General features: G+C 50.8%; 1 protein-coding gene across 4 annotated transcripts in view; it reads left to right on the forward strand.

Moving 5' to 3' along the window:
• The window catches only part of LOC135257716 (intermembrane lipid transfer protein VPS13B-like), a 302,540-nt gene that overhangs the window by 58,668 nt on the left and 220,003 nt on the right, over positions 1-23,869 (forward strand). For all 4 annotated transcript variants that reach the window (XM_064340776.1, XM_064340785.1, XM_064340767.1 and 1 more), the window contains 2 exons: positions 2,263-2,387; positions 16,587-16,771. In XM_064340776.1, the coding sequence (XP_064196846.1) occupies positions 2,263-2,387; positions 16,587-16,771 (310 nt within the window). The remainder of the gene's footprint in view (positions 1-2,262; positions 2,388-16,586; positions 16,772-23,869) is intronic.

Here is a 23,869-nt window from a genome sequence, read left to right on the forward strand (position 1 = left end):
GTCGGGGAAGCAAACAGAGATTAGGGTCTTTAAGGAGCTGCTTTTAGGAGTCCTTTCTTTTCCCCCCTTGCTGTGAGTGTGACCCGGAAGAGGGAGGAGGCTTCAGCTAAACAAACAGACTGATGACTCTTCAAGGGCGCATGGGGGTACTTCTCCAGCAAAGAATAGATTAACCTTCACTATAATGATAATGATGGCATTGGACTGCTTTTATACAGCCCCTTTCGTCTCATGATCTCAGAACTGTTTTCAGTGTGGAGAGGAACACACCTCACCCCCGACCGATGTGTGGAACCCACCGCGGCGATGCACGGCAGCCAACACGCTCTCCACACATCGCTCAACACTTAGTCATTAAAAAGTTAACATGTATGTCTCCATACATCACAAAACGACTGTGGCAGTTTCCTGGAAAATGTCTCAGAGAAAAAAGTCCCAGTATTTCAGGCTGAACCACAGGGAGGGTGGTTGAAGGGCATGTTTATGCGTTTCGGGCACGTTTCCCTGGTTTCGTCTTCTCGTGGCCTCATGGCCTGGGTGTTCACGGCGTCCCTGTCTGTAAAACGCTCGCCTCGCCAGGCTTCTCGCAGCAGGTGGTCGCGACTTTAAGTGGCACTTCTACCTGTCTTCACCTGTTAGAGCGCTGCACTTAGTATCATGCTGACTGAATTTAAATGGAATTGTCCCACATATTGAAATGGTGTTCCATGGGGATTTTTTTTTGCGTATGTTGTCTCAGAGTTTGTAATGCCCAGTTTGGGATGCCTTCATGCTCATTTCCACAACTGCTTCTATCAATTCAGGAGAGCACCGACAAGCGAGTTCTCTTTTCCAAAACGCTTGGCACCATTCCTTCACCCGTAGACATTGAGTCAGAGGAGCTTGTTTAAATGGTAACCGGTGCAGGCAGACTGTGGCTGCCGAGTCGACCACAGGATGTTTCCGGTTCCCGATGAGAAACAATCACCTCACCGAATGAGGTCCCTCCCCTTCTGCAGTCCTACAGCCAATTATACGTCGCCCCGCGGGGCTACCGGCCCCAACTGGCACTGGCGTGGCCTCCATTCGCCACAGAGTCTGCCACTCGCTAGAATAGCGTCTTAACTCTTTGAATTAGCCTGGACCCAGTCGGTGCCTGTGCAGGGTGGCCACGTGCGGTTCTGTAGGTCCGGGCCTGTGGTCGGACGCCATGTTGTGAGCAGATCGGGCCGGGCTAGTGGCCTCCCAAGCTCAGAGCAGCTGGGAGCGCTGCTGCTGTTATCACAGCTGGACCCAGCCCTAATCTAACGGCACTCAGTGAGGATGGACCTGGCCCGCATGTTAGGCATTAACGTGCGCGTACATAAACATACATGCAACATATATCCACAGCGGGTGTATCAGGCACACGGCTAACTCGCTCCTAATTAAAAGGCGTGCGGTCGGTAACGGACACCGTGTTTTCATTGACTGGCCCGCCGTGGCTTGGCAAATACCGACAGGCCTGGTTTCCGCGCATCGAAAATCGCCTTATCTGTGCATCTTGTTTTTTTTATCTTTAGCTCGAGGTCCCGGCGGCTTTTACCCCCCCCCCCCCACTCCCCCGAATTCAATCCAGCACTTTAAAACGTGGTAACGCTTGCGGGGCCGCTGTGACCCTGGAGCGACTTGTTGACTGGTTGTTTTACGGTTTCTGGGCCGGGCGGTTGATGGGAAGTGACACGTCTGGGGCTCCCGCTCCTGAGCCCCCCGTGCCCCCCCCCCCCACCGCCTGGAAGAGCGGCGCTCGGGCCAGCGCCGCTGAAGACAGCCGTGTCAAACATGTTTATTTAAGACGGGACGGCGGTCCAAGCGGCGGTGTTGGCGAATGTTCGCTACGCGGCCTCGTCTCCAGACGATGAGAACTGACACGTTTCACTTGGTGTCCATCGCTGGAAGCTGGAGTACGTCAGGCTTTTCTTTCTGCTCTCCTCTCCTGTCATTTCTTGTCCTGTTTCCACTTCTTTTTACCTCTCCTCCTTTTCCTTCTGTTTTTTCCCCCTCATTTTCTCTCTTTTTCTCTCTGGCCTTTCTCGTTTCTCATCTGTCCTCTGCTGGCTCCTGCCCTCCTATATTCCGCTTTTCCTCATCTCCTATCCTCTCTTCCTCTCCTCCTCTGTCCTCCCCTCTCACTCTCCTTCCCTCCGCTCTCTCCTGTCCTCACCTCTAATCTCTCCTCCTCCACCATCCTCTCTCTCATCTCCTCTCCTACATTGGCCTCCTCTCCTCTCTTTCCTCCTGCAGGTGTTTGGATTCCAGGCTGGCCTGACCTGCATGGACAGCGAAGGCTCCTTCCTGCCCCTCACTCCCATAATCCCCTCCTTCAGCACGGCGCTCTACGGCAAGCTCCTCAGACTGCCCGCGTACTGGTGAGTTTGCCTCTGTGCAAGTCGGGGGTTCCCTTTGCTTGCACAGACTCCCTATATATTACACATTTGCACGCTTCAACACAATTTCTGCTTCGTTCGTTGACATACACCGACTTAGAGGTACGGAACCGTATATCATTTTATCTTCTCTGCAGGTGATGTAGTCTTGGACTGTTTCCCTGAAATATAACATGCATTTCTGCATCAGTAACAGCAGTCATGCCACAGGCTAACCTCGTATGAAAGATTGTTTAGGCTTGAAGTCGTTTCTGCCTTCCTGAGCTCGGTAGCTGGTGGTGGAAGAGGCCTCATAAACCCTGAAATGGGAGGAGTTTTGGTGTAATGCCAGTGGCTGCTTTGATTTGAATCAGTCTTCAGTGCTTTGTTGCTGCAGAGGGTCTTCTGGTTGGATTGAACTAGGTAGAAAGTCACAGCATTGGGTAACTACACCCGTTGTCCATCATCAGACCCCATTCAGGCCTCTGTGTGGATTCCATCCTACTCTGGCCCTTATTCGCTTCACCCCTTAATGGGCACACAGGACTTATAAGCTCCGCCTCTTTGTGGGCAAATATCGCTGATTAGCTCCGCCTCTTTATGGGCACACAACACTGATAAGCCAGTCTGGTCTGTGATAATGCATCCTTGGCTACCCAGCTGTGTATCAGGGCGTAATGTCAGTGACCGAGGCGGGCAGTGACGGATGACTGGTAACCATGGCAGGCCCTGACGGACGGCTGGCAGCCGTAGCCAAGAGCCAGAATGGCGTCCACAGCAGCAGGAAGCCATACCCGGATCCCTACGACAGGAATATCTCTCAGTCTCAAGCAGGAAATGAAATCAGACGCCACACGGAGAAGACCGTGGCCAGCAAGTGCATCCTGGGACGGCGGGCTTGGTATGGGAGCTGTGGGAGCTGCAGTTGCAGTATGAATATGCAGAGAGGGAGGCTTTTGTGGGCTGGATGTGATGGATGAGCGTGGAGTCACAGCGGTTGGGAAGAACAGAAAAAGGGAGTCATCGGGGAGCAGCGTACAGTTTCTCACATAGTTGCACAAATCTGGCAAAATGTAAAACATTTGGCTTTATTTTTTCCCCTCCCTCAACCCCTAACCCCCCCCCCCCCCAGAACAGAGATGAATCATTTGGACTCTCCCTTCAGTGCAATGCTAATGTGAAGGCTGGTGGCATGGGGAGGGGGGAGTGAACACAAACACCAGGGTGATCCTTGGAGATGAAAGTGCATCGCTGTCCAACTCGGTGTCCTTCAGGCAACATCTGGGAGCTCTTCTCAGACTTGCACACTAACACTGCAGACTATCTGCACACGCACACACACACACACACACACACACACACACACACACACACACTAACACTGCAGACTATCTGCGCACGCACACGCACACGCACACGCACACACACACACACACACACACACACACACTAACACTGCAGACTGTCTGCACACACACGCACACACACACTAACACTGCAGACTATCTGCACACACACGCACACACACACTAACACTGCAGACTATCCACACACACGCGTGCACACACACACACTAACACTGCAGACTATCTGCACACGCACACCACACACACACACACACACACTGACACTGCAGACTATCTGCACACACACACGCACACACGCACTAACACTGCAGACTATCTGCACACGCAACCACACACACACTAACACTGCAGACTATCTGCGCACACACACACACACACACACACTAACACTGCAGACTATCTGCACACACACACACACACACACACTGCAGACTATCTGCACACACACACACACACTAACACTGCAGACTATCCACACACACGCACACACTAACACTGTAGACTATCTGCTCACGCGCACACACACACACACACACACACACATACACACTAACACTGCAGACTATCCACACACACACACACACACACACATGCACACACACACACACTAACACTGCGGACTATCCACACACACACACACACACACACACACTCACAAACACTGCAGACCATCCATGCACACACAAACACACACACACACACGCACACTAATACAAACTGTAACACACAAACACGCACACGCACACGCACACCCACACACTGTAACAGACACACACATGCACACACTCAGTGTAACCCACCGTAACACCATGACGCTCACACACATACACTAACACAGACAGAGACAGAGACACACACATTCATCACAACCCAGACGCACCGTTAACACAGACACCGTACCGCCCGCGACCTCAAACCAACTGTGACACACACACGCCTGTCCAGACGCCCGGCGCTCGCGGCGCACGCCTGTATCCGGGCCGCTATAAACCGTCTGCGTCAAAATGGATTCCCCTCCATTAGCTTGCACTTAAACATGTCAGAGCTGCATATGGTCTGCGCTTCTCTGGGCTTTGTACATGGTACCGATGAGGAGAACCCCGGAGGGAGGCTCTCCTGTCCTCTGCTCCTAATCAAGAGGAGGCGCGCGCCCCCCCGCCCCCCACGGAACATCTCCGCCGGGCTCTTACCTCCGAGCGCCTGATTCAGACGTGAGGAGGATGTTATTTTTCTTCCTGACAGTGGCTGTGTTTCTCATCTCGGGGAATCAAGATCAATAGCGGCTTATTTCTCCTCTGTCAGCCGCTACACATAATCGCTATCCGAAGCCTCTCCGACGTTAAGAAATGTGTTTCGGACATCTGGCGTAACTCTGAGAGCTAGCGCGCGGACGCAGGGTTTATTAATGTGAGCGCACAGACAGGCCTGGCAGTGCCGGAGTGTTCTGCACATGCCTTACCTGTTACGCTCACGCGTACGGACAGCTCTGCTGCTCCGGCGGGTTTTCGTTGCCCAGGTAGCGAGTACGTGCATCGGCCCCCTCTCCATTTTTGGTTATTTTCTCTGTTCTTCTTTTCCCGAGGCGGCTAAGCCCCGTTTCCGACGTTCTGACAGAACTCCGAACCTTCTCCACGCTTTCTTCTTTCTTCCCACTTCAGGTAATAATGGACTGCTGTTATTTTTTCAGGGGCTATGAGGCGATAACTCATTGTTTAGGGTTTGTTTTTTTTTTTTTCCACCCTTCGGGTTTTCATATTTGACCCGACCTGAACGGGAGGCATTTTTAGCCTTCCCCCAAATGACTCCAGGCGAGGTGTGTGTGGGGCGCTCCTTAACGGGGCCTGACAGCTCATTGTGGGGAGACTGACGGACCGGCGGTCAGACCCTCCTGCACCCGAGAGCGAAGGAGCCTTGGGCCGGAGTGACAGCCGCCCGCTGGATAAACAGAGACGCCACCAGGTGGTAGTGTTTAATTTAATTTATTTATGTTTGTTTTGGGAGCCTTTCAGAAGTGATGTAACGCTGCCGAAGATGTCGTGTTCTCTCAGCTGAAGTGTGCGATTCTACGGCTCTCCGCTCAAAAGGGGGTGGGGGGTGAGGGAGGGAGGGGGGGGTGGGAGTTTGGTGAAGGCCCTTCCAGTAAACCTCTCTTGAGTCGCGGTGTCAGTCTCTGATCGCTTTGTTATGTAAATTTCGGGAACAGCTTTTCCATTACTAAGGTAGTGGAAGGTATAAAGTTATCCCCTTCTGGTTTCGACGTTAGGCCGGAGTGTTTGATTGGCGAGAGAGCGGGAGGGGATGATGTCACCGCCTTTGGCCCCCGCTCCAAACCGCAGGTATGCGGCGAGGAGCGATGGCCCGTGTCAGGTGATCAGGGTGATGTTAAAGGCTTAAGACTTCCACTCTGACTTCGCTCTCTGTTTCCCCCACTGGAGTTATTTGGCAACAGGAAATCTGGTATTCTCCAAAAGAGAGCTTCTCACAGTGGGTCCAGCAACAGACACTGGAACACGAGTCCCTGTACACGTCCTTCTGGGCTCAGGCGCTCGCCCCACGAGGGTGTGACCCCCTACACTACGAGGATGACCGCGTGCATCACATTCCATTACCGGCATTTAGCAGATGCTTGTCCAGAGCGACTTCCACAACATTTTACATAGCGTTTACATTGTATCCACTTATGCAGCTGGATATATACTGAAGCAATGCAGGTTAAGTACCTTGCTCAAGGGTATAATGGCAGTGTCCTACCTGGGAATCAAACCCGCGACCTTTAGGTTACAAGACCAGCTCCTCACCGAGCTCCTAGCTTATAGTACCCTGCCTTCCCGGCTCAGTCAAACGAAAGCTGTCGGTACAGGCCGCTCTTTGTCCCGAGAGAAGAGCAATCGGGCGTCGACGGCGTTGTCATCGCTAATATGTAACTCCGGTGAGCGTTTGCTGCTGTTAAACAGTAAACCCGCCCCCATATCTCACTGTCAGTGACGGATGACCCGCTGAGACATTCTGTTGGTTTCAGAAGAGGCTCTTAAAAAACCATTAAAATCAAAGCGGGGGAAATGGCACGGATACGAACGCCTCCCCCCCTGTCTCTCCCTGCTGCCTGCACAGGGCAGTGTGAACAGAGGAGAGAGACGAACAAAACTGCGCTTTGCTAGCCCCGAAAGTAGCCGCCGCGTTCGCCACTCGCTGGTGCGTCTCTGGGTGAGCTGCTCTTTCACTGCTGTGTAAACGCCGCCTCTTTCCCCGTGAGGGGTGAGTTTCTTAACGCCGGAGCAGTAGGCAGTCTGCGCTCTACGCCGTGCCGACCGGGCCCGCCCTCGCCCAATTAACTTCTGAGTACACAAAACCAAGGCGGAGCCCCGCTAAATGAACTTTCGCTGGCAGTGAGTTAGCGCGCAGCTGAAAGGCATCAGGCGCTACTCGGGTTTAATGAGAGGCAGCGTTGGGACCGCCCGCTTCACAAAGGACCCTGCCGAGAGCTCCAATTGGTCCGGCTGTTAAACCTGTTACCCCGGTTAAAACGAGTCCCCGTAAAAACGAAAAGTAAAGACGTGTGCCACCTGCGTCGATCCCCGGCACCCGCCCAGAGCCCGCCCGCCCCGCCAGCGTTTCCCGCGGCGACTGCACCTGACGTCCCACCGGCCCGGCCGGAGCCCACCGCGACGCTAGCCGTAATTTAGCGCCAGAAGCTTTTATGTAGCGTTTTTATACGTAGTGCGGCCAGCCAGCTGTTTTTTTTTTGGACTGAAAATCTATTTATGAGCATTGAGCCATGAGCTTTGGAGCAATTTCATTACTCAAAAAAACAAAAAACAAAATCCGTAATGACAATTACACGATTGGTGGAAATATACTTAATGATTAGTCATAAGTTTCGTCTGTGCGGTTGCTGTGTTTGCACTAATTTATGCCACTGGTGTGTCATTTGGATTAAAGGCCAAGCGCATATTTAGCATGAATTATTTTCCTGTTTGAGAGCTTTTTTTTGTTGTTTTTTTCACTGTGTATCTCTGGTAGTGCGGTTGGCCTCCCGGTGGAATTCATTTAGGGGCACATTAAAGAGAGAGAGGGATTTATTTGCGTGTTTGGCATGGCGGAGCACGGTTTCTTCGTATAATTTATTGAGGATTATGAGACATTAAACATGTCATGTCTGAAGCAGGGCTAAGTATTTCAGTGCTTGTCTCGGGCGTACTTCTGGCGTTCCTGTTTTTTGTCACTCACCAAACCTGGTGGTCACATGGTGCCATGTTCCTCCATTAGAAAAAGGGGAGGGGTTTACAGGGGCCCTGTGCGGCCCCAAGGGGGGTCTGTGAAGGAGTCCCGGGGGGTTCTCAGCAGAACATTTTGTGTTTTTGTGTTATAGATGTTTAGAGGTCCTTGCTAAAATTATGGTGAGTTACTCCGGATTTATATTGGACTAAATGGCAACATGTTATGTCCATAACATAGAGCGCCACAAAGTAGACGTGATTCCGTGTACTGATGTATTAAATAGTCGTGTGTGTGTGTGTGTGTGTGTGGGGCGTGGCGGTGTCTGTGTGTGTGGGTGTGTGTGCTGTGTGGGTGTGTGGGTGTGTGTGTGTGTGAGGTGTGTGTGTGTGTGAGTGTGTGTGTGTGTGTTGTGTGTGTGTGTGTGTGTTGTGTGTGTGTGTGTGGTGTGTGTGTGTGTGTGTGTGTGTGTGTGTGTGGTGTGTGGTGGTGTGTGTGGGGTGTGTGTGGTGTTGCTGGTGGGTCTAGGCCTGTGACGCCGCTATAGCTGACCGCAGGACCTCTTTGGACCCTCCCTGCCGCAGGCCATGGCGCAGAATTATGACATAAATAATAAGAAACGGCCCTTTTTCAGATGTCTGCCTTTTTTTCTTTCTGCGTTTTTTCCATTTTCCTTTCATTTTTTTCTCTCTGTGCCCTCAATCAATATGAGCCCATTGGTAATAACTCAAGGGAAACGATTTTGTCACATTATACTTCATAAGACGCCAGCTGCGAGCTCGGGCATATTTGACTTCATATAAAAGTGTTTTCTCTGCCGTGGAGTCATTCCAAGGGGCGCATATGGCAGAAATTAATGAACGAACGAGCAGTCTATCGATCTCGTTCGGCTAATTAAAGATCTGCGCTTAGGAGAGGGGATTTGAAGCCGAGCGCTTTGAGTCGGGACGGACGCGCCCGGCTCCCCCCTCCCTCGCTGACAGTGGTTTTTCATTAACGGGACGCGTTCGCCAAATTGCGCTGACCTAGAAAGAAAGACGGCCGGTTTCTTTCGAGGAGAGTCAGTGGCAGATGGCCTCCTCAGCCGGTCGCTCACGGGGCCGATGGAGATCCCCGCTTTTCAGGTGCGTTTCGCCCCCAAAAGTCACGGAGCTACGGGGGAAGTGATGCGATGCCCATAAGGGTGGGGCTACGGGGGAAGTGATGCGATACCCATAAGGGTGGGGCTGGGGAAGGGGTGGGGGGGAGGGGGCTGTTTGCTAGTAACCAGCGGTTAAAAGGCGTGTCCCAGAATGACATAATGTTCGGCTGCTCGACGCACGGGAGGCGGACGGGCCCTGACCCGGGAGCGCGTGCAGCATTACGCGTGCCGCAGACCGTTAAACCTCCAGGCCGTAAAGTGCGCGGCGAAGCCTGGCGGCCCACATCTGGCGTGTTTTACAGGTGACGTGGATCAATGGGGGTATTGAGGAAGGCCGCGGAGGGAAATGGCGTCACTGGCTAGGGAGCGCGGTGGCGGCCGACGGACGTTTCGGTGCTGAACTCCGGAGCGACTTCCCTCGGCGCGGCCTAGCGCAGACCGCTGTAGTGACGAGGCAGCCCCTCCTGTGCCGGCCCAGCGCGCTCTGTGCTGGCTCCCCACGTCCTCCTCTCACACACTCCTGCGCCTCCTGCTTACCACACGTACACCGACGAGTTTGATTGACGTTCACATGACTTTTTCCTTTTTTAAAATCTCTTATGAACAATGGGCAGGATGAGAGTAAAGATTCTACAGTAAAATTGAACCCTTTAACTATATAGGTTTTTGCTTAATTAAAAAAAAAAAGTCTCTCCTCCCTGGCCTCCTCGGTTGTGCAACTCACCAGCTGCCAGCGCTCCAGAAATGTAAGAATTCTGACATATAGTCAAAGCGACGTGGAAATTCTGTGAGAAATTTCCGAGAAGAAAGCGCATTTGGGCATTTGTGCGCTTGAGAAGATGATTATGACCTAAGCTGGAGTGACTTGCGGGCGGCTCTTGCGTGCGTGTGCGTGCGTGTGTGTGTGTGTGTGTGTGTGCGTGTGTGTTTGGGGAGTGCGGTGTTCCACACGTGTAGTTATTCACTCCAGCGTGTCCTCGTGTCGTCTGAAGGCTTCCCGCTCAGTCGGAGTCTCTGCGCCCCGAGGCCTGTTGATGGGAAAGAGGAGATCAGAGCCGCTGGAGGAGCCTGGAAAAGCCGCCGTCATGGCGCGGCGAAGCTGGAACACCCGCCCCCGAAGCCTACGCAGTCTAAACCGTGGTCGTCGGGCTCTTAGAGAACGCCGGAAAACGTCCCACGCGTCGCGAACGCACGGCGGCAGAGGCGTAGCGGCAGGAAGTGCGTGCGGGGGCTGTTTTTTTTTTTCTTTTTCCTTTTTCCCTCGGGCTCGGCCGGCGCGTCCCCGCCGCCCTCGTGTCTCTCGCCCCGCGGCCTGGCAGCTGTCCGCCGTGCGGCGATTAAAACGTTTCTCCCGGTAATCCCTGTGAAAATGAAGCGGCCTCCTGGGAGCTCGCGCCCGGCGCTGGTGAACCTGATGCCGGGAGAAGGGGGGGCATGGGGGGATGAGGGGAGGGGGCAGGGGGTGCTTTTAACAGGTGGGGGTCATATGGGGCACTGGTGACTGAGGAATGTACACCTCACACACACCAACACTGCACGCCCCACACGCCTTGGCCTGGTCCCCCAGCGGCCCCCACCTGCAGCCCCCCTCCCCTCCCCCCACACGTCTGCTGAAGGCCCTCTGCTACCTGACGGGTCATTTCATAGCGTTTCTGGGAAAGAGAGTGAGTTACTCTTGTACTGAGAGCAGGTGAAACATGCCATTTCTGTGCCTGGGTTTTTGTACTGTCCCATATGTTTTTTGTTGTCCATTTTCAGTTTTTTGCCCATTTTCATTTTTGCAGCAGTGTTTTCGGATTGATCTGTGTGACACGTGTACATCCTGACGAGATGTACCCGGTTCACATGCCTCACATGCCAACATGCACTGCTGGTGGGAGATACTTGCTGAAAGGTCTTTGGGGTATCATGGCGGCTGCTGATGTAATGGAACAATTTTGGTCTTTATTCTGAGAAGTGTAATTCACTCTGACCGTTTTGCGTTATTATTGATGCTTCAAAAGAAGGGCTGGAGCTGCGTTTCTCTTGATTGTGTGTTTATGAGCTGCCCCACACAGTAACCCCATTAGACTAGCGTTTGGGTATTTGTTGGCCTTCCCTCTCTTATGACATGGACAACATTTTCCATGTGCGGCTTTACTGCAGAACAGTCTGCTCTTGTGTCATTATTACCTACAGGTGTGTTTTCTTGGGCTATACTGCAACGCAGGAACATATGGAGGAATGCGTCTTTTGCAAATTAGCCCTAAGAACAGAAGCGATTTTCATTCTGTTTAATATATTGCCTAAGTTTGTTTTAGCAAAGTGTGCTGTGTGGCTAAGGCCAACATTTCATATGAATTGGCGAAGACTTCTAACTGTGCATAATAAAAGCTTTTTTTAACATGTTCTCGCTCAAATGTTTAGGGAGATTCCGTACGGTGCTGTTGTTAGGCTACGTGGCTATGTTCAGTGGCAGCTAGTGGAGACAGCTTGAACTGCAGCCACTATGGGGACTAGGTGACCTCTGTGAATTTAACACACCCACGTCCCCAAACTCGAGACTGTGTGCCGCAGTGTGTATTGGTTTTGTTGTGTGTGTGTCCGCGGTGGTGTGTGTGTGTGTCCGTGCAGGTGTGTGTGTGTGTGTGTGTGTGTGTGTCCATGCAGGTGGGTGGTGGGGGGCGGACCTAGCCACTCACAGACCCTGAGTGATTTTTTTAAACGCTTGCTTACAGGCTTGTTTTCTGAAAGAGATTGCTTTGTTTGAGAGCTGTGAAGCTGCTGATAGTGATTAAGAAGTGAAGCCGCTTTTTTAAATGGCTAATTAGGGAGGGGACTGAGGAGGATGAATGATTTAAAGAGTCCCGGCGATCACTCATATCGGGGGATCTGGAACAGGCTCGTCTCTTGTGATCTATGAGACTAATATGTCAGGAGTAATTGATTAGATTTGCCCCAGTGTGTACTGTGTAAATATGCTAAGATAAGAAGAAAAAAGAAGCTTCAGCATCTTTTCTTTAACCTTGGGATTAAAAGCCAGTGAAATGCAGATTAATGTACTCTCTACGCGGTTGTACTGAAAAGCAAGAGTTTTGTTTTCTGGGAGGGGTGTTTTTTTTACATGACTGAAGATCTAATGAATGTTTGTTTCTCTGGTACGTTGGGGCGTTTGTGTGCGGTCCAAACTGACGCACCTGGACACACAGAGACACGCACTGCCAGGAGTCTAACGCAGACTGGGGGTGTGCGGTTCTTCTGTTCTCACGCCAGCGAGTCGGCCCAACCGTCCGAGGGTGTGAGGTGGCTGAACACGACCACCCCCAGAACCAGGCCCACCCCCCAAAAACCAGGCCCACTCCCCAGGCCTCTGGCTCAGGGCTGTCCGCATTATTTCTGAAAAAATTATGGGCTCAGGATATGAGCAATTACTAAAAATTTTGGAAAATGCCTACTGGCTAACATTGTGAGACTCTATATAAACCATTTGGCCCTACAGTAGGTATTCTTTCAGTCAGAGAAAGGTGTTGATTTTAAAAGAATGGGGGGCTGTTTTCCCTGGGTCAGCAACCTTTAGAGAGGCCACCTGCTGTAACTCCCACACACACACACACACACACACACACACACACACACACGCACACGCACAGTCTTGCACACAGACTCACACAGGTAGTATTGAGCTTAGACGGTGTGATAAAGTTATTAAAAATGAGCATTTAGGTTTGTGTTATCATTTCTGTAAAACCCCGAAGATACCAGAGCCAACCCAGATTGCAGGTTCCACTAGTTTTACACCTGAACGTTATACTTTCAAATGCCCCCTTAATTAAAACAAATGTATTTTTGTCCACAGAAGTACAAAGCAGCGACCTGCCAATTCTCCCTTTTCCTGTGTTTGTACTGGAGCCTCTCCAAACTGCTTTTTTAATGAGACTCTTGTTCTGCTGGTTATGTTAGGAATTATTCTTCCCGGGAGAATTATGTATGACCTGCGAGTTTGCAGCCCCCCCCCCCCCCCCCATACACCCCCCTCCCTTTCTGCAGCCTCACAGATGTTCAGCCTCAGCAGGGTTTAGTAGCTGTAATTGCTCCTTTCCTAATTATTCTTATGTTTAATGCTGTTAAAATCGGGAGGTGCAGTTGCAGTGGCTGGCAGGTCCGCTCCCCTTCCCCCTGCACCCCCCCCGATCGCCGCTGTGGTCAGGCTGGAGGCCGCTGCACCGCCCATCTCAGGTTGGGAGTCACGGCCCCCCTCACAAACGCGGCAGCCCTCCCTGCATGGCTAATAATAGCGGGAAAGAGAAAAAGGTCAAAGCGGCAAAGAACCGTTTATAGCCAAGTGGAAAAAAGTTAAAAAATCTGAGAGGAGTACATTGCAAGCCAAGAAGCGCCTCGTGTCCTTGTTTGTGACAGAAACAAAAAATGGGAAAAATTTGGAATCATTAATTTATACGTTTAAGTTATCAACTTCAAATGAGCAGCTTCCCTTGATTAGTAGTGGCTGCAGGAGCCGGGTCATTGGACTTGGGCCCGGCTGCGCCTCAGCCAGGGTAGAGCATGTGCACCTTGCAGACCTCTGTGCGCCAGCCTCGGGCCCAGCTGAAGCACTGCAGCCACCGGTCAGCCACGTCAACTGGGGTTTGCCTGGGAAATTAAAATCGCTGATGTTTAAGAATCTGTGAGAAGGGAAACTCCTCATTTTTCTTACTTCTTGGCTAATTGCATTTTCTAAAGCCAGGTCTGGCTATTTATATCTTTAATATTCTGCAATATGATGCAGGTTGCAGGTTGTACTCTTGCAAAAAATGGCAACCCAGCTACTATGGCATCCACCGCAGTTGGAAAGACTACCTGATATATTAACTGACTGAAGATGGATGTGCTGATTGAGGTTGATTGGGAACAAGGATGACGGGGGCTGGGAGTTTACCTTTCTGAATTGCAAAGTGCTTGCACTATTTTAACAACACGAGAGCTTCCATCAGCGTTTTCTAAATTTAGAGTCCGCAAAACCGTGTAATGGGCGTAATGGTTTTCATCAGCCAGCGTTTCAGGCTGTTATTAGCAGAGAGTCGCGCGTAAATAATTTATACAGGTGCGTAATTAAAGTTTCGGAGGGCCGCGTGCACGCGGCGGCACTCTCCCGCATAACGAGCGCTTGTGTAATCAAACAAACCTTCATCCCCTGCCAGCCGCCATTGAAGTGGCTTTCAGAGCGCGCCGGCTCTGCGCGCGGAATGCTGTTGTTGTCGGTCCTCTGCGGTCACCCTCTCCTTTTGTTTCGAGTGACGGCTGAGGCGAAGGCTCGACTACGTGTTCGACAAATATGCTCGCGCACAGAGCGGCTGAGGTTTTTCTGTTATGGGGACACGCAGGAAAATCTGTTTCAGGGGTCTTTTTTTTTGTCTTAGCGCAGCACATCACTGGTACCTTTCATCCGCAGTTTTTTTCATTCGCTGACGTCATCGAGTGACATTCCCTATTTCCAATGCCTGAGTGATGAATGGACACTATTTAAACGCCCCCGTGGCTAGTCCCTTTTTTCCGATCCCCATATAAACCGTCAAAGCATCTACAGGTGGCCTGAAATGTTGAGGTCATTTGTTTTTATTTGAACGTTGAGATTTCTTCCATTTTTGTTGAAACCAAGTGTACTCCATCTCAATCGTCTGCCCCTAATCCCCAGAATTCCCTGGGAAACTGACTGTATCCCTACTGCTTCTTAGTATAAGGACAGTGCGATGCTTAAATGAATAGCATTCTAGCCTGAAGAGTGAGCTAGTCCATACGTGTAATAAGGGCTTGTAGATGCTAATGTTGTGTAGAGAACGTGAGTTGTTTGAGTACCAGCAACTCATTTAGCAAATGCTGCTAATTTGCTGAAGTCTTTGCTGAAGCAAGCAATGCATTATGGGCTTTGTAGGAAGCTTAGATTGCTTGAAGTAGGAAACCACAAATTTACATAAAGTTTAGTCCCTGTTCTTAGTTATAACACCAGCTCATAGTGTATACCAATAACATAAAAATTAATTGGAGTGGGGTCACTAGCTCATACGGTCAAGAGTGGTCCAACTGGCCACAGCGGGTCCAGAATAAAGTACGTTTTTATAGGTCCCTTTACAGTTCTGACCTCGCCGGCAGGGTCAAAGGGTCAAGGTCATCCAATCAAATAACTGATTAGTCAAATTGGGCGGTAGCTCGGGCGGCATTAAAGCCAGGAGCCCTCTTGCTCTCGCTGAAAGGGAGACGTGCAGCCCTCACTCTGAAGCTGCTGGGGAACGACCCAGGGGGAGACGCTGGCAGGCCTGTCACATCACAGACGTCCCCAGCAGAGCCACCCGGGAGCGCCAGCGCGGCGAGGAGGAGAGAGCAAAGGGAAGAGAGCGGGACTTAAACGCTTGCAGAGCTGAGAATGAGCTGCGTCCCTCCTGCTGAAGTGGAACAGAACCAAGGCGTGATCGGCTGGGATGGGGGTGACGCTTGGTTTTGATGTGTCGCCACGAACTTGGAGAAATTAGTTGTGTTTCTATTAAAAGCCCGTACCCCACCCGCTGCCTGAAAATGCCTGGCCCAGACCCCTTCAGGAGAGGGAGAGAAACCATTTTGAGGTAGTTGATTTGAAAAGTTTGAAGAGGGTTTCCCTAGTGTAATTGATAGGATAGCCCATGAGCAGGCACAGGGGATGGGTGGGGGGGGGGTGACGTGTTGACATAAAGCAGGAGGATCACTCAGTCATTCCCGCTAACTGATTTTCCAGTGTCTGTTTTGGCGTGCTGCGATTCCCGAGAGGAGAGTCCCAGCCCTTGCTACGCGTCGTAGCGTCCGCGGTGTTCCCCAGGCTTCGGAACGCGGTTTTCGGGGGAATAGACGGGCACGCTCTGGGCCCAGGCTGTGTTGCGCTGGACACGTGTGGGATGGGGGGGGGGGGGCAAACATTAATGAGAGAATGGTCCATTGAGACGCTGACTGACAGGGCCAGGAGGATTCTGGGAGGAATACGTCCAACTGTGCCGTTACCTCATCATCAAATATTGGATTTCAAGTCCATCTCAGGGCTCGCTAACCACCGCTCAGAGTGTGGAAACTGGAGCAAGCACTCTCTAACAGATGTAATGTCAAATGTCTGCCTATTATTTTCAGGCTCGGATTTCTGCGGTGTGCTTCACCTCGTGTAAATCACTATAGTAACATGTTCACAGGGCCCCGTTCTCTTGCGGCTATCAAATTTTGGGAACACCTCCCAGAAACCGAGCAAAAAATCTGGAGTCTTCTAGAAAGGCTGTGGCTGCTCTGGTTCACATTGAGTATTCCTCCTTCACTCTCTCACTCATGCCACATATGCTGTGAAGTTTCTTTGTTCATTGCAATTAACTGATCTGTGTCCCAGCGGGTGATTATGTATTAAGGCCATGCCAACTCTCTCTCTCTTTCTTCCTTCCTTTCTTTCTCTTCCTATCTCCCTCTCTCTCTCTCTTTTTCTCTGTTTTTTTGCTACAGGACCAAGAGGTCTTTTGTTCCCATCACAGAGTGTATTTTTGAACTCCCCCACTTCACGATACAAGCCACCAGAGCCCAGACACTCCTGCTGCAAGCGATCTGCCAGAGCTGGACCCACTGCATGGGAAACGGAGCTTCCCCCGGGGTCAATGAAGCCCTGCTGAACGAGGTCTACAAAGCGTCAGGTAACCTTTTATTGGAAGTCCTACCCTCCCCGCTCTGCTCTCTCCCCCCCTCCTTTTGCCTTTTGTTCTGTGACCACATTCACGTCACACGTGGTCTGGGGGGTTGCCTGCAGATACACGCGGGTCACTGGGACTGTTACAGACCCCTGCAGGTCTCCTGCACTATTCGCTCGCAATTTCAGCACCTGGCAACCCGTCACTCACCACCTCCTGTAACCGGCGGTTGATTTTCTCATCGATCTGGCGATTAATATTCATATTCATCAATATTCAGACGCCAGCCGCAGCCTGCCTATGTTAAGCTTCAGAACCGCGTAGGTCTTACTTGGTGTCATTTTAAACTTTTCCCCAGCCTTCTGTCTTTCTTTAAGAACACTTGATGCCGACATGGAGCTGGTTGCGTTTTAAAATGAACTTCGTGCCGAGGTGTTACCGAAGCCAGTTAGCGTGGTAGCGCATTGCTAGCAGACCCGTTGTGAACGCGGACACCTGGAACAGCAGGTCGCTCTGAGTGCGAGGTGCCGGGACCTGCGGCCGCCCTGAAGATTAGCTCCCAGAGCTGTTTCACGCTCCATGTCTTCTCGGATGCCTTAATGGCCGAATAATAAATTTCTAGCCCGTAAAAAGTAAAATTCAATAAAACAGTAGCTTTCTCATGACGGTAGCATCTGGACGGTCCTCCGGGGGCCCGGGGATTTTCCAACTCATTAGGATCATGTTGGTTATGCCGTCAACATGGGCCCCGCCAAGCTACCTTTAGGCGCGCGCGACTGCCAAATTATTAAATGGGTCTCCTGTGGAGTGAAGTCAAATATTCCCCTCATTTTGCCTTTTTTTTTTTTTTGGCTGTGGAAAGGGGCTAGAATAGTAACATTCAGAAACCTTTGCACATCTGGTCTCAGCCCTGGCAGGTTTTGGGGGGAAAAGAGGAAAAATGTTTTGTGGGGGGGGGGTTGGGGGGTGTGGTAAGGAATGCACAGATACCTCCTGTGGGTTGAAACCACAAGAGGCCGATGGATTAAAAAACCTGCTGATATTTCAAACTAATTCGGCTTTCCTTCTTTTTTCGACTTTGCCCACCTCCCAATAACGGTGTACGTTGTATGTTGTTTACATTATTCAGTTTTGTGGAAAAGTGCAATGAAACAAAATGGCATATGAAATAAATGAGAGGAATATGGCTTCCCCCAGCTGTGGTGCCTCTCTGCCTGGGCCGTCAGGCTGCAGTGGAAGGTTCTGGCAGGGAGACGGCTTGTTTGGGGTTGAGGCCTGTGCAGTCAACCTTGCCGAATAGTTTTGGTTCCTGTGGCGGCTGCGGTTGTGTCCACACTCTAACGTCATGATGGGACCTGGCCCGCTCTCTCTCTCTCTCTCGGTCTCTCTCTGTTCTCTCTTCACTCTCTCTTCCTGTCTCTCACTTCTCTCTGTTTCCTCTTCGATCTCTCTCTCTTTGCCTCTCTTTCTTTCTGTTTCTCTTTGTCTTTCTTTCTCTCTTTCTTTTTCTCTTTCTCGTTATCCCTCTCTCTGCTCCACTAATGAGGTTTTTAATAAAAAACCTAATGCAGTAATTCTTGACAAAAGCACTTTAAAGCCCGCGTTCTTTATTTTGTGGTCTTTAAAGACATTGATTGCTGTTGTTATTGCGCATTAGGGCATTGGTTAAAAAGAAAGCTGGGGACAGTTTTATGGCTCCACTTGTGAGGGGGGAAATAATGGCCTGCCTTGCATGACTTTCTGAAGAGGGCTTGCTGTTCTAAGACACTCAGTGTTTGATGAGACATACTGTACCAGGCCTTTGTACTGTAATTCGCTATTGACTTGTTGCGTGATCTGTATATTGCACTATAAACTATTCCTGGGTTCGTTTTGACTTAGTAAGTATTCAGAGAACAGTAAAGAGTATGTTTTCGGAGAACAAAAAGCTCATTTATAGCTTTAATCAGGTGTAAGTGACAGATGATAATGTTTAGCGTGTAAACTGCTCCTGAGAGCAGTCTTGGGCGTCTGTTTAGAGCAGCGGTTGCTATCTTACTACTCCCCCACCTTTAATCTCCCAAAGACACAGATTGTAGGTGCGTGTTAGCCTTTTATGCCGTGCGGTGTCCTCACTCTCAGAAGTCAGCTGTTCAATAGAAGAAGGTGTTTCATATCGCGGGCCTAGCTGATAACAGTGGGCAGTCAGTGTCCTTCACTTTGCACAGGGCTTGGAGGGATTATTTCATACTTTCCTGTGAGGGAAATTTCCTATTGAGGAGAAAAGAAAGAAAGAAAGAAAGAAAGAAAAAAGTCCAGTTTTAATCTTGAGGTACTGACAGACTGTTAAGTGTTTCTCAAAATAAAAAAGGAACAAAAGCTGGAAAGTTTCAGCGCACGCTTTCATCTGTGGAGAGCGATAAAAACAGTCCTAGCAATGCTAGCGGTAGCTTGCTGAAACCCAATCATTAGCGCTCGCACTACCTCTGGTTCTTTTTGCGTGACAGTTTCATTATAATATATAAGGGAATTCCACTTGAGTGTAAATAGATGTTAACGTCTTCACTTTTCAGATTTACGGTACATTGGTTCTAGTTTTGAGAACTCAAGGTACAGTCGATCTGTATGTCCACCAGGAAATGAATGTATTTCTTCCTTGTTATTGTAGAGCAGAATTATTACAGGCATTTTCAATTATCTGCGTGAAACTGACAAATAATGAAAGTCTTTCTGTGAAGTCACCTTTACGTGCGATTGGTTAATAATGGCAGCCATTCTTTCCGATTTTGTCTGCCTATCAACAGTCTTTGACAAAGAGATTGCCCCATCCAGTCCTGCGTGTTTATTTCTAGCATACTAAACATAAAAAAACTCATTCATTCAGATTTAATGGCTGGTTTATAAAATAAGAGAACTAGCAGAAATGTGTTTCCGGTTGTCAGTATATGCCGATGTGTTGTTTGCAGTATGGGGCATGGGACATACCGTGACCTCCTGTCAGCTCTTTGCCGAGCGATCTCTCGGTGATGACGGCCGGACAGCGATTTTTAGTGGCCGCTCGGAGTCTCGGTTTCGAGCGCGGTTACGGCTCTGACGGGTGCTCGGGGGTTCTGGCGCTGGCTCCGAGGTTTCAGCGTCCACTGTCGCTCGGCGGTTTCGGCGTTGACGTTTTTTTTTTTTTTTAAAGCGCTTCTGGGTACGGCTGGCGACCGGCTTCCCCGCGCCGGCTAACGCTGCTCGAGAGACAGAGGCAGGCGCCTGCCAAACAGCCGTTCTGAAGAGCACCGAGAGCGGCAGGACCGTCTCCTCGCATGTGGCTCCCATTTAAGGACGACTGGCTCTGCACTGAATACATTGGTTCGCATTTGCTCAATTGAATGATGGTCTGAAAAATTGTTAATGATTATTGCGATGGAGCAAAATTCATTCCACATGGCACTCGGGGATTTAAAAACCTTTCAAAAACGCGACATCATTACATCACCCGCGGTTATTTTGTTGCGTTATATTTGCGTTTCACAACAGAAAAAGTCAAGATAAAATAAGATAATATTTATGCCGGGCGTCTGCCCCGATCCGGCTGGAACTCCCTGCTTGGCTGATGTAGCCTTAGATGAGAGTGCTAGCCGAGGACGAAGCGCAGGCAGCGCTCTGTTATGTATTATACGCCGTGCTCCCTCCTCAGTGATGGGAGAAGCGCAGGCTCTGTTATGTATTATACGCTGTGCTCCCTCCTCAGTGATGGGAGAAGCGCAGGCTCTGTTATGTATTATACGCTGTGCTCCCTCCTCAGTGATGGGAGAAGCGCAGGCTCTGTTATGTATTATATGCCATGCTCCCTCCTCAGTGATGGGAGAAGCGCAGGCTCTGTTATGTATTATACGCCGTGCTCCCTCCTCAGTGATGGGAGAAGCGCAGGCTCTGTTATGTATTATACGCCATGCTCCCTCCTCAGTGATGGGAGAAGCGCAGGCTCTGTTATGTATTATACGCCTGCTCCCTCCTCAGTGATGGGAGAAGCGCAGGCTCTGTTATGTATTATACGCCATGCTCCCTCCTCAGTGATGGGAGAAGCCAGGCTCTGTTATGTATATATGTCTCCCTCCTCAGTGATGGGAGAAGCGCGCTCTGTTATGTATTATCGCTGTGCTCCCTCCTCAGTGATGGAGAAGCGCAGGCTCTGTTATGTATTATACGCCGTGCTCCCTCCTCAGTGATGGGAGAAGCGCAGGCTCTGTTATGTATTATACGCCTGCTCCCTCCTCAGTGATGGGAGAAGCGCAGGCTCTGTTATGTATTATACCCAGTGCTCCCTCCTCAGTGATGGGAGAACGCAGCAGGCTCTGTTATGTATTATACGCTGTGCTCCCTCCTCAGTGATGGGAGAAGCGCAGGCTCTGTTATGTATTATAGCCGTGCTCCCTCCTCAGTGATGGGAGAAGCGCAGGCTCTGTTATGTATTATACGCCGTGCTCCCTCCTCAGTGATGGGAGAAGCGCAGGCTCTGTTATGTATTATACGCCTGCTCCCTCCTCAGTGATGGGAGAAGCGCAGGCAGCTCTGTTATGTATTATACGCCATGCTCCCTCCTCAGTGATGGGAGAAGCGCAGCTCTGTTATGTATTATACGCCATGCTCCCTCCTCAGTGATGGGAGAAGCGCAGGCTCTGTTATGTATTATACGCTGTGCTCCCTCCTCAGTGATGGGAGAAGCGCAGGCTCTGTTATGTATTATACGCGTGCTCCCTCCTCAGTGATGGGAGAAGCGCAGGCTCTGTTATGTATTATACGCCATGCTCCCTCCTCAGTGATGGGAGAAGCGCAGGCTCTGTTATGTATTATACGCTGTGCTCCCTCCTCAGTGATGGGAGAAGCGCAGGCTCTGTTATGTATTATACGCCTGCTCCCTCCTCAGTGATGGGAGAAGCGCAGGCAGCGTCTGTTATGTATTATACGCCTGCTCCCTCCTCAGTGATGGGAGAAGCGCAGGCTCTGTTATGTATTATACGCCGTGCTCCCCTCCTCAGTGATGGGAGAAGCGCAGGCTCTGTTATGTATTATACGCCATGCTCCCTCCTCAGTGATGGGAGAAGCGCAGGCTGCGCTCTGTTATGTATTATACGCCATGCTCCCTCCTCAGTGATGGGAGAAGCGCAGGCTCTGTTATGTATTATACGCCATGCTCCCTCCTCAGTGATGGGAGAAGCGCAGGCAGCTCTGTTATGTATTATACGCCATGCTCCCTCCTCAGTGATGGGAGAAGCGCAGGCTCTGTTATGTATTATACGCCGTGCTCCCTCCTCAGTGATGGGAGAAGCGCAGGCTCTGTTATGTATTATACGCCATGCTCCCTCCTCAGTGATGGGAGAAGCGCAGGCTCTGTTATGTATTATACGCCATGCTCCCTCCTCAGTGATGGGAGAAGCGCAGGCTCTGTTATGTATTATACGCCGTGCTCCCTCCTCAGTGATGGGAGAAGCGCAGGCTCTGTTATGTATTATACGCCGTGCTCTCTCCTCAGTGATGGGAAAAGGGCGCAGGCTCTGTTATGTATTATACGCCATGCTCCCTCCTCAGTGATGGGAGAAGCGCAGGCTCTGTTATGTATTATACGCCGTGCTCCCTCCTCAGTGATGGGAGAAGCGCAGGCTCTGTTATGTATTATACGCGTGCTCCCTCCTCAGTGATGGAGAAGCGCAGCAGCTCTGTTATGTATTATACGCCATGCTCCCTCTCAGTGATGGGAGAAGCGCAGGCTCTGTTATGTATTATACGCCTGCTCCCTCCTCAGTGATGGAGAAGCGCAGGCTCTGTTATGTATTATACGCTGTGCTCCCTCCCAGTGATGGGAGAAGCGCAGCTCTGTTATGTATTATACGCCGTGCTCCCTCCTCAGTGATGGGAGAAGGCAGCAGCGCTCTGTATGTATTATCGCCTGCTCCCTCCTCAGTGATGGGAGAAGCGCAGCTCTGTTATGTATTATACGCCATGCTCCCTCCTCAGTGATGGGAGAAGCGCAGGCTCTGTTATGTATTATACGCATGCTCCCTCCTCATGATGGAGAAGCGCAGGCTCTGTTATGTATATACGCCTGCCCTCCTCAGTGATGGGGAAGCGCGGGCTCTGTTATTATTATACGCCATGCTCCCTCTCATGATGGAGAAGCGCAGGCTCTGTTATGTATTATACGCCGTGCTCCCTCCTCAGTGATGGGAGAAGCGCAGGCTCTGTTATGTATTATACGCCATGCTCCCTCCTCAGTGATGGGAAGCGCAGGCTCTTGTTATGTATTATAGCTGCTCCCTCCTCAGTGATGGGAGAAGCGCAGGCTCTGTTATGTATTATACCATGCTCCCTCCTCAGTGATGGGAGAAGCGCAGGCTCTGTTATGTATTATACGCCGTGCTCCCTCCTCAGTGATGGGAGAAGCGCAGCTCTGTTATGTATTATACGCCGTGCTCCCTCCTCAGTGATGGGAGAAGCGCAGGCTCTGTTATGTATTACGCCATGCTCCCTCCTCAGTGATGGGAGAAGCGCAGGCTCTGTTATGTATTATACGCCTGCTCCCTCCTCAGTGATGGGAGAAGCGCAGGCTCTGTTATGTATTATACGCCTGTGCTCCTCCTCAGTGATGGGAGAAGCGCAGGCTCTGTTATGTATTATACGCCATGCTCCCTCCTCAGTGATGGAGAAGCGCAGGCTCTGTTATGTATTATACGCCATGCTCCCTCCTCAGTGATGGGAGAAGCGCAGGCCTGTTATGTATTATACGCCGTGTCCCTCCTCAGGATGGGAGAAGCGCAGGCTCTGTTATGTATTATCGCCGTGCTCCTCCTCAGTGATGGGAGAAGCGCAGGCTCTGTTAGTATTATACGCCATGCTCCTCCTCAGTGATGGAGAAGCGCAGGCTCTGTTATGTATATACGCCATGCTCCCTCCTCAGTGATGGAGAAGCGCAGGCTCTGTTATGTATTATACGCCATGCTCCCTCCTCAGTGATGGGAGAAGCGCAGGCTCTGTTATGTATTATACGCCGTGCTCCCTCCTCAGATGGGAGAGCGCAGGCTCTGTTATGTATTATACGCCATGCTCCCTCCTCAGTGATGGAGAAGCGCAGGCTCTGTA

This window comes from Anguilla rostrata, chromosome 1, assembly GCF_018555375.3.
Source record: "Anguilla rostrata isolate EN2019 chromosome 1, ASM1855537v3, whole genome shotgun sequence".
In the NCBI taxonomy this organism is placed as follows: domain Eukaryota; kingdom Metazoa; phylum Chordata; class Actinopteri; order Anguilliformes; family Anguillidae; genus Anguilla; species Anguilla rostrata.